The sequence below is a fragment of the Octopus sinensis genome, unplaced genomic scaffold (genome assembly GCF_006345805.1).
Source record: "Octopus sinensis unplaced genomic scaffold, ASM634580v1 Contig18079, whole genome shotgun sequence".
Lineage (NCBI taxonomy): Eukaryota > Metazoa > Mollusca > Cephalopoda > Octopoda > Octopodidae > Octopus > Octopus sinensis.
This window is the reverse complement of record NW_021835523.1, coordinates 175-12500: the sequence shown is the minus strand read 5'-3', so window position 1 is coordinate 12500 and position 12326 is coordinate 175. Positions and strand designations below refer to the sequence as shown.

Below are 12326 nucleotides of genomic sequence, written 5' to 3'. Positions count from 1 at the left end.
CCCGCTTTGGATAACAGAATATACATGAGGATCAGTTAATTATGATCGTATTCAATATCTTTCCCACTCAGATTCACATTTCAGTGGTCCTTTAATTTTTCTAAGCCCTGTAAAATAATTTGGAATGTTGGACCTCCAACCAAGACATTCGCGATACACTTTTCAACACCCACGCGCATGTCGTAGGCACAAGTTTACATAGACATGTCGGATCTTTTCGGTTTGAACGGCAGTTTTTTCTAGCGGTGTCATATGAAATTGTCACCCATAATTATGACCCTAGTATCGATCTATTGCATTTCAATCTGTTTTAGGGTTAGGAGTAGAGTTAGGGTTAGTTAGTTAGGGTTAGGGTTAGGTGATGGGTATCTTTTTTCTTCAGAAATGTAAATAATCCCAATCTGTTTCTTAAACAAGGGACATATTCATACGGCACAGAATGTTTTCACCTCAATAGACATCACTGATTGATTGAAATTGAAGAAAAAAAACAACAAATATCTTACAAACTATAGAATTTACTCAATAAAGCCAAGAGAAAAGGATGTTTTATAACCACATTCTACCAGTATACGAAATTTAAAAGTGTTTTGTTACGTGGAAATTATTTTTAAAAACTGCCGGTCAAACCGAAAAGATCCGACATGTCTTTCACGTTGTTCTTTGTTTCTTCTTCTTTCTCTCTTACCAGTTGATACTCCGTTCCGGTACCTCGTTCTCTCGGTATTCATCATTCTCATTCTAACATTCCTGACGTCTCTGCTAATTTGTTACATCATGAAGAATATTGTAAGTATATTCCTTCCTTCTTTTACTTGTTTCGGGCATTTGACTACGTCCGTGCTGGAGCCACGCCTTGAAGCTTTTTAGTGGAATAAATCGAACACAGAGGTTATTTTTTAAGCCTAGTACATACTCAATCAGTCTGTTTGGCCGAACTACTAAGTTACGGGGACGTAAACACACCAACACCTGTTGTCAAGTGGTGATGGGCACAGACACACTCACACACACTCACACACTCACACACACACACACATGTATATATAATTTCTTTCAGTTTCCGTCTAAGAAATCCACTCACAAGGCTTTGGTCGGCCCAAGGCTATCGTAGAAGACAGTTAACCAAGGTGTCATACAGTGGGACTGAACTCGCGATCATGTGGTTGGGAAGCAAGCTTTTTACCACACAGCCACTCCTGCGCCTATGTGTGTATGAGTGTGTATGTATGTGTGTGTGTTATCAAACATGGTATTGCATATCGTAGTACCAAAACGCTTATCATTAACAAAATAACAAAACAGCTTGCAATAAGACACTTCCAGGTACTTTTAAATATGTGGTTCAGTTAAATGTGCATGTATGTGGATGCACGCACCTGCACTTATACTTCTGCCTGAAGATATCTCTTTAGGACTCTGTGGGAGGGGCATGAGAGAGAGAGAGAGAGAGAGAGAGAGAGAGAGTATGTGCGACACTACAGATTGCATAAACCTCTTTGTAGTCACCCGCAACCAAGTATGCGTGATACGTTCCTTTAAAGAATCGCATATTTGAAAATAGAAGATGGAAGAATCTTTGAAATGTTTTACAAAGGTTTTACTCTGCTGCTCATAGATAGAGATTGGAGGGAGCGAGTTAGTTATTTTCACTCTTTCTTTTAAAAAATCCTAGTATTTCTAGTTCTTATTCTTCGTTTTTTCTGCAAATGTGTAGCTATATATGAAGAGTGTAAGATCAACGTCCAAAACTCTTCCAGACATACATCTGGGTATATTTATCCCCGCTTAAACGGGGACGTTTTGTTCGAACAAACTATCCCGCTGAAAATACCATGAGAGAAACTATCATATTGAGTTTTGGTACAAATCTCCCTGCAAAATGTACGACATAATCAAACGTACATTTTGCACCAAAAGTCAATATGAGAGTTTCTCTCGTGGTATCTGGCGCAGTATAGCTTGTTCTAACAGAACATCCATGTTCAAAAGGAGATAGTTATTATCTCTCGGTGTTAATACCGCCCCTGTTGCTAATATATCTCTATGTGTGATTAATACGAACTATTTTTTTCCTCTTTCTGATATAGCATTTCTTCGATTACCATATCCAAAAAGTTGTCACACCAAACTGGACGTCTGAAATAAGCTTTTCAATCCCACCACGAGTTTGTCGACTCAAATTTCATAAAAAAGTAAGATTTAAACTACTACTACTACTACTACTACTACTACTACAATGTCTTTGGTAAACGTCTGATGGTCGTGGCTGATTTGGAGACTAACAAACTATACATCTACCATGTTCATTTTACCACTGCTTATCATCATCATAATCGTCATCATCATCATTATCATCATCCTCATCATCATCATCATCATCATCGTCGTCGTCATCATCATCGTCACCATCATCGGCATCATAATCATCGTCACCATCATCATCATAAGCGACTCCATCATCACCATTATCATCATCATCATCCTCATCATCCTCATCATCATCATCATCATTATCACAACCATCAACCTCCAAGACGCAACTGCACCGTGTCCTAGAACTCATAGGGTTGGTTACCCAGTTTCCTGTGGCGTAGAAGCGACGACAGCACACCACTTCCACTGGACAGAAGTGACGAGAACATCGCAGGGTTAACATTTTACAGCTGAGACAACTGGGACAATGTGAAATGATGTGTTTTGATCAAGAGAACAAACGAACCGCCCGATCTGGGAACGGAAACCATGATCTTGTGACCGAGGGGTCAACGTCCTAACCACTAAGCCTCATACCTTCATTTTGTAAAATAAAGAATTGTAATAATACTTCGTAATATAAGCACAAGACCTGAAATTTTGGGTGGGTGGCATGGTTGATAACATCGACCCCCAGTGTTCAACAGGTACTTAATTTATCCACCCCGAAAGGATGAAACGCAAAGTCGACCTCGGCGGAATTTGAACTCAGAACGTAACGGCAGACGAAATACATGTTTCTTTACTACCCACAAGGGGCTAAACACAGAGAGGACAAACAAGGATAGACAGACGGATTAAGTCGATTATATCGACCCCAGTGCGTAACTGGTACTTATTTAATCGACTCCTAAAGGATGAAAGGCAAAGTCGACCTCTGCGGAATTTGAGCTCTGAACGTAAAGACAGTCGAAATACCGCTAGCATTTTGCCCCACGTGCTAACGTTTCTGCCAGTTCCCCTTCGAGAATTGTGATAATTTTACGAAATATTCGTCGCATAAATTCATTTACTTACATATTTCTTAAATTTTCAGGTATGGTTAACAGGTTTCAATTTGTGCCTCATACACCTAACAACATCTTCAAGCTACCCTACAGTAGGACGACAGGTACACAGAGTGAATTTTCCCTTTCCAGGTAACTTATTAACTGTTTATATTTTTTATTTATTTTTGATTTGCTTTTATTCTTATATTGTTATACTTCAACCATTCCGCATTCATATGACTGTGAAATGTAATACTTATTCATTCACATTGTTTTGAATTATTCATGAATTACTTCGTAGCTTTGAGGATTTTTAAAATGACATTGTTGGGTAGGTGTAAAAGACAGAATCTGGCCAGCTTGAACATGAAACAAGTAAAATATTTGGTCAAGATCTGGTGGCTTTAAATACATACATATATATATATATATATATATATATATATATATATATATATATTATATATCAGTCGCCATGATAGATCGGTAGCCATACACACATTTTTTCTCCCCTTCTTTCTTTCTGTGTTCCTTTCTGTAGAAGAGTGTAGGCTCGAAAAGTAAAAGACTTTTTCATTTCCTGAGCGTTATACTAATACATATGTTTGCTTTCGTGAATTCTCCCTATATATATACGAGCAAAACGCCCCCTATCCAATGGACGGTGCTCAGTTGTCAAACATTTAAACCAAATTTTCTCACAACAACTTGTCCGACCGTCCCATAGGCCTCCGCTTTGAGAAATACTGATTTAACCTAAATTTGAGACACCGTGCAGTTTTCTCGCGTACGCGTAGTGTCGATAGCAACAGCTGATGTAATTGCGCGTACAAATGCACGTTCCCACGGCTTTATCGATCGCATTCACACCTGGAATCGATTTTTGTAATTTTTTTTCAAGACTTCTACACGCCCTGATACCGTCGGTATCTACATATCAAATTTCAGCGCAACCGAATGGAGGATACCCGAGATCCTAGAAGACACACAGACAGAACGGATTTTATATAATAGATATGAGCACATGTATATATATATATGTCTTATGTGTGTTTGTTTGTGTGTGTGTGTGGCTGTGTGTGTGTGTATATGTAAATATATAAAGTCTTATATTTCCTATATTTTTGCGTCTGTTTCAGATAAATACTGGACTCTGGTTTTCTTTTATTTAATGGTCAATGTATTTTCATTGATCGGAAATATCCTCGGACAGTATTTAAAGCTAGTGAGTATCATCATTCTTACTCTTTCTCTTCTGGCTGTTGTAGATGCTGCTGATGCAGTTTTTTTTGTGCATTTGTTTTGTGTTCTGCTTCTTTCTTCAGTTTTTTCCTGCATCATCATCATCATCATCATCATCATCATCATCTTCTTCTTCTTCTTCTTCTTCTTCTTCTTCTTCTTCTTCTTCTTCTTCTTCTTCTTCTTCTTCTTCTCCTTCTCGTCCTCCTTTTCTTCTTTACATTATTTACTCTATTTACATTCCACGGATAATTGGAATGGGTAGTATGCTTTTGGGGTAGTTGTTACTTAATAGATCGTTATTGAGCTTGATCACATCTTCGAGGTGGGTATCACGATCGCTACTTATATTCTTTGCTCGATGTTTTAGGCACTGAGCAATCCCTCTCTTTACACTGTATGGATGGTGGGGAATTGAAGTTCAGGTATCGTCCAGTAAATGTCCAGTAAATGTCCTGAATCCATACTTGGTGCGTGTTATTAATACGTCCAGGAATGCCAGATGATTGTTTTTTTTCTCTTTTCCATTGTGAACTGCATGGATGGCTTTATTGAGTTCACATGATCTAACAGCACTTGGACATCTTCCTGGTGGGGACAGAGTATAAAGGTGTCATCAACATATCGCAGCCAGAGGGTTGATTTTAGTGGTGTTGATCCTAAAGCCAAATTCTCAAAGTATTCCACGTATATATTGGCTATTATTAGTGATAATGGCGAACCCATAGTTAAACCCTATTCCTGTCGATATATATCAGTGTTCATACTGAAGTAGGTAGTTTCTACACAGAAGGTCAACATTTCCGTTAAGTTTCTTATTGGTATACTAGTGCGTTCTTTTAGATGGTTGTCTGTCACTAGTTTTTCTTGAATCACTGATAGTGCTTCACCAGTTGGTACTTCGGTGAACAAACTTATCACATCTAGACTCACCATCTGGTTGGATTCAGTAGGGGTATACTTGATCAATTCTATGAAGTGGGTGGAATTCTTCATGTACGATGTTGACTTTCCTGCAAATGGACTGATTATATCCACATGGAAGCGGCTCAGTGGATAGCATGCTGAACCTCTACAGCTCACTATAGGTCTTAATGGAATACCATCCTTGTGAATCTTAGGGAGACCGTACTTGTGTGGTAGTTTTTTGTAGTGTTGAGTCAGTTCATTAGTGTAAAGTGATTCTTGTTCTTGATCAAGATCTGTGACATCTTCCTCTGTTTTCAGAGTTGGGTCTTTCTTTTCTTTGCTGTAGCTACCGTCACTTATAAGACTTGCCAATTTTTCAGAGTAGTCAGACTTGTTCATCACCACTGTAGCATTTTCTTTGTCCACTTGAAGTATTATGATGGAATTGTCACTATGTAGTCTTTTGATAGGGAGATGAACTAAGGTGGAAAGTGAGACAGGTACTAGAAAATGCAAAACTTCCCAAACCAAACATCACTAATGAAGAAACGTTCGCTATCAAAAGACTACACACACACACACACACACACACACACACACACATACACATATATATATATATATGCCACGAGCTTCTTTCAGTTTCCGTCTACCACATCCACTCACAAGTCTGTGGTCGGCGTGTGGCTATAGCAGACAACACTTGCCCAAGTTGACATGCAGTGGGACTGAACCCGGAACCATGCGGTTGAGAAGCAAGCTTCTTACCACAAAGCCACTCCTGTGCCTATACATACATACATACATACATATATATATATATATATATATATTAATAATAATAATAATAATAATAATAATAATAATAATAATAATAATAATAATAATATATTATAATATATACCTTCATGTCTTGGATTCTGCCGACCTCATCATCGACAACTTGTCGTCTGGTTTCTTCAACTTATTAACCGAAATTTACTTAAGATATCAAAATTGAGTTCTTGTTCTCGCCCTATATTTTCTTCTTGGTCTAAAGCACTTTAGATGTTGAAATTCTTAAGTATCTTCGCCACACCCATTCTACCTTCTCTTCTGGCGTCGCATCAAGTGCACATCACTTGAAAGTGTGGTTTCGCGTCTATATGAGTGTCTTTCTTATTTGCGTTGCAAAAGCTACAGCAAGACCATAACACTTTTTATTGCATAGATACACACACTCTCTCTCTCACACACACACATACACACACATTCACTTACAAGCAAAACAACACTCGCATAAGCACACATACGCATACAGACTTACATATACAACGCACATGCATACACATGCGCACAACACTCGCACAAACGCACACACAAACATATACAAGCATGCACACACCCACACGTGCACACTACACGTGCACAAAACATACACACACACAAACACATACAAGCATACATACACGCACACAAACACATACAAGCATACATACACGCACACAAACACACATTCACACAACACACACGAACACAAACACATACAACTATACACACATACACAGAACCACATACAAGTATACACACACAAACACATACACACAAATACATACAAATATACACACACACAAACATACAAACACAAACACATACAACTATACACACACAAACACACAAACACACATTCACACAACACACACACAAACACACACGCACACAAGCACATACAAGCGTACACACACACTAATACTATAGAGTGATGTATATCAAATCACATTAGTGCTTCATTAATAGCAATTCATAAGAAAGTAATAAACACATTTTCCTCAATTTTTTCAGTTAGATCGACTTCTTAATACAGAACTTATTCATTTCAATGGCGGTAATGTGTACCGAGTTATTTAGTCACTTCGTTTAACGTTCTAAGCTCAAAACTATGATGTTATCTCTACATCTCATCCCCATCAAATCAATAATTTTGATGCAGGCATACTCATGGGGTAGTCGTATTGACTACATTTTCCCAATTGTTATTCGCTATGGTTAGAGCGTCGAGCTTACGATCGTGAGGTGGTGAGTTCGAATCCCGGAACGGGCTGCGTGTTGTGTTCTTGAGTAAGACACTTTATTTCAAGTTGCTCCAGTTCACTCAGTTGTAGAAATGATCGGCGACGTCACAGGTGCCAAGCTGTGTCGGCCTTTGCTGATACAGCTTGGGTAGGCCGGTATGCATGGGCGGCTGCTGGTCTTCCATAAACAACCTTGCCCGGGCTTGTGCCTGGGAGGGTAACTTTCTATGTGCAATCCCATGGTTTGTGTCGTGACTGAAGGGGGTCTCAAAATATGTAACTACTAACATACTATCGTTTCTTTTTCTTTTCTTAATCTAGATGCGGCATCGGTTTGTATGGTTAGCGCTTCTCTCTAGAAGTTTAGTTTTCATTCCTTACTTCATATTTTGCAATTACAAACCAGAAGGCTATGGTACAAGAACATTACCTGTGTACTTAGAGAATGACTATATGTTTGTTCTGGGTGCAATATTAATGGCATTCTCATCCGGCTACTACACCAGTGTCTGTGTGATGTACGCACAATAGTAAGTACAAAACTATTATTTCTTCTTTTATTCAGTATTCAAAATAAGTTTGACAAATTATCGGAAGCAACTGTTCATAGACCACTCCATGGTTGGGCAAAGACGCTCGCTTTGTAACCATGTGGTTTGGCTCGGGGATCAATGCTGATGGTGCGTGTCACCTTTGGCAGGTGCCTTCTACTACAGCTCCCTGCCGTCCAATGTCTTATGAAAGAATTTAGTTAACGGAAACTTTGTGGAAGCCTGTCGTTTATAAACAAATAAATATAAATACATATATATATATATATATATATAATATATATATATATATATATATATATAGATTGATAGATATGCACAATATATCTATGTATATATATATATATTATATATTATATATAATATATAGACAGTTAATTCTATAGCTTCCATACAAAGCTAACACAATAGACTTCATTCCCATACCATACTACCTACCCCACACTCCCCTCATCCTTAACTACTACTACTCCCTACTAGCCCCTTTATCTACCTCTCACCTTGAACTATAATTTCCCATCCCACTATTCCTCATTCCTTTTAATTCCCTATATCATTTCTATTTTGTGTAAGTCGGACATTTATATATATATATATATATATATATATATATATATATATAATATAATACAAATGGGACAAGAACACAAAACATCCGGACAGTAGGTGATACAAAAATGGGACAAACAAAAACATCCAGATAGACGATACAAAGAAAACAATTCGAAGTTGTCTTTCCCCTGTCAAGCACCTGATTATCCTCGCAATTTCGGCTGATCTTACTTGAGATTGCTCCAAGAAGCATTAGATTCCTTGGAAGAAAGCAGCGAATGTATACGAAAACAAGGACGGATATATATATTGATCTGTCTAACTTGCTTATCCTTACATTTAGTTCTATATATACAATAATGTGAGTTTGTGAAATGAGAGTCCTCAAATACAGCAAAGTACTTGTGTGCGTGTGTTCGCAAGCGCACACGTATGTGTGCAGTCCATTTTAATGTGCGTATGTGTATGTTAGTCAGACGAAATATCTGTGTGGTTTGGTTAGTCAGTCGAAATAGCACCAGTCAACAGGGAATATATCAAATGTCAGTAGACCTGAAGTAACATTTCATGAGTAAATGTTATATGACAAGAGTTTGATCCCCTCTATCAATTGGTTATTCGGGTGAATAACGAAAGAGTATAAATGCTCTCTTTAACACCAATCAACATCACCTAAAGATTTACGTGAAAGAACAAACATTTCTAACTTAGTATCCGTATTTTTTATGTGTGTAAGTATGTATGCATGCCCCTGTATCTGTATGTATAAATACATATACATATACTATATATATATATATATATATTATATATATATATATATTATATATATATATATATATATATATATATATATATATATATATGATACATATATATATACATCATATATATACACATATATATACACACACATATATTTACATATTCACAGATATATATGCACGTATATACATATCTACACATCTATGCATGAATGTGTGAATAAATACATATATATGTGTGTCTGTGTATATATGTATATATATATATATATATATATATATATATATACACACACACACATATCTATGTATATATATATGCATTGTTGAATTCCTGTATGATTTTTTCTCGTTATACTGTAGTTCTGTTTGTCTGCGTATATATTTGTCGGTAGAAGATCTTTTGTATCCAAGTACTTATTTATTTCAACAAAGAATACAAAGTGCCTTCGATAACGGAATCTTCTAGAATTGGTACCGCTGTTTGTATTAATAAATAATGAAAGAAATATATAGAATTGCGTATATTGATACAAAATACGCCCACGTAGCGAGTAGATTGATAGATAGATAGATAGAGAGAGAGAGAGAGATAGAGAGATAGACATACATACACACATACACGTATATATATATATGTATATATATATATGTGTGTGTGTTTACATATATATACATATATATACATATGTAAATATATATACATATATATATATTTATACATATATATATATATACATATGTAAATATATATACATATATATATACATAATATATATATATATATAATTTTAATCCAAACGGGACAAACAAAAAAACAACACACAGGAACAATTACAGTATTATTATTAATAGGCGCCAGGAAATGGAAGCATATATTATATATATATATCTATATATATATATATATATATATATATATATAAGATATATATATATATATATATATATATGTATATATATATATATATATATATATATATATATATATATATATATATATATATATATTTACCATATGTATATATGTATAAACAAAAGAAAACAAAAACGAAGTAAAGAAATATCTCAGAGTGACCAGCGACATGTATTTGTGCAACATAAGAAATGTAGGTATATCAAATAATATACAATAAATCCTTTATTCAAATCACCTCTGCTTCTAGAGCAGGGGTTCCCAGCCATTTTTTCTTTCATCTATAGACCCCTTTGATTACTATTTTATTCTGGTGGACCCCTATGGTCATTCGATGTTTAAAATCTAGTTTCATAAATTCTTCTTTCAAAGTACCTATTCTATTTTTCGCACATTAACTTGTGAGGTTGAACTATATTCTATAGCTTTCATACAAACCTAACACAATAGACTACCATTCCCATACTACATACCCCACACTCCCCTCATCCTTAACTACTACAACTCCCTACTTAGCCCCCTTACCTACCCCTCACTCTTGAACTATACTTTCCCATCCTACTCATCCTCTAGCTGTTTCTTGCAATATATCCCAATATATACATCTGAAACAAACTTTTTCGGAGGTCTCTTAAAAACCTATTGTGGATTCCTTAATTTACTATTTTATGTGAACCTCCAAAATTCGTATATGGACCCTGCTTGAGAAGCACTGCTCTCGAAGTTGTACCATTATTACCACTTGTTTACTAGGACTAGTTCCATTTGAGAAGGGGAGATAATCTCAGGATTTAAGAATTCTCTTGTGTTGGCAAACCATTAAAGAAAAGGCAACGTTTATTGACTGCTGATGAGAGCACAGTCGTTGACACGTGTTTCTGTCTCAATAGCCCTCATCAGTACAATTAACCATCCTTATCTGCAGTAGTCAAAGGAATTAGACTTCTTACACAAAAAAAGAAGCAGGGCACATTTATGGCCTACGTAATTTGCTTAACCTAAACATAACTTGACTAAATCAGAAGTAATTATATTAATTTCGAATGATTTTTAAAAAAATTTTTATAAGGCAAATTATAATAAATAATACAAGCAGATGGTTTGTACTGTTAAGTTGTTTTTCAATATCTCCCCGAATGGGTCCTAATCTCGAAATACTGAAATACAAGTAGTAGTAGTAGTAGTAGTAGTAGTGGTGGTGGTGTGGTGGTGGTGGTGGCTGCTGCTGCTGCTGCTGGAGGTGTTGGTGGTAGCGGCGGCAGCAGCAGCAGCAGCAGCAGCAGTAGTAGTAGTAGTAGTAGTAGTAGTAGTAGTAGTAGTCAACTCACTCTTGCCCTTTATTCTAAACAGACACAGTCCTCTTGTCTTAGATTTAGTAGTTGATAAAGAGATAAATGAATTAGAAACGAATCACAATCCTTTACGAGCTATGACCCCAGTGGGCTTCATGTGATCCTTAGAAGTGTAGTCTAAAGTGTAGTTTATTCTTAGCTGCAATAGTGGCAACATGAATTTCTTCCATCTTTTAGTTCAGTTAAAGCATTTGAGAAAAATCATATTAATGTGTTCAACTGGTCAAAATTCTATTTATTTATTTGTGCAGCTGACGATGGGACTGCATTTAAATTGATCTAATGATTGCATTTTTCAATTAAATGGATCAGCTTGCAACGGCCGTACTGCATCACTATTTGATATCCTATTGCTTATTTTGATTATATATATACATATAAATATAATTATTATTTGAGGGAATAAAATCCAAACTTACAAGGAAAAAGAATTCAATTTAGAAATACTAAATCAAATTCCACACAATATAATATATATATAAAATATTAGAAAAAACCCCACCTTTTATCAATTCAAAATGAATAATTAAATTACACCATCTAGAAAATTACATATGATAGAAAAGTTAAAATCAAAATAACAATTAAAAAGTAAAGATTAAGTAAATTACAAAAATAATAAAATGTATATAATAGGTAGAAAAACATATATATTATATATATATATATATATATATGTTTATATATATATATGTTTATATATATATATATATATATTATATATATATATGTTTTTCTACCTAT

General features: G+C 35.5%; 1 protein-coding gene across 1 annotated transcript in view; it reads left to right on the top strand.

Moving 5' to 3' along the window:
* Window positions 1-7983, top strand: part of LOC115231290 (equilibrative nucleoside transporter 1) — a 32727-nt gene extending 24744 nt beyond the window's left edge. Inside the window, exons 9-13 of the mRNA XM_029801349.2 lie at window positions 692-789; window positions 2091-2195; window positions 3293-3395; window positions 4385-4470; window positions 7769-7983. Of these exons, the coding sequence (XP_029657209.1) occupies window positions 692-789; window positions 2091-2195; window positions 3293-3395; window positions 4385-4470; window positions 7769-7978 (602 nt within the window). The 3' untranslated portion in view covers window positions 7979-7983. The remainder of the gene's footprint in view (window positions 1-691; window positions 790-2090; window positions 2196-3292; window positions 3396-4384; window positions 4471-7768) is intronic.
* Window positions 7984-12326: the final 4343 nt, after the last annotated feature.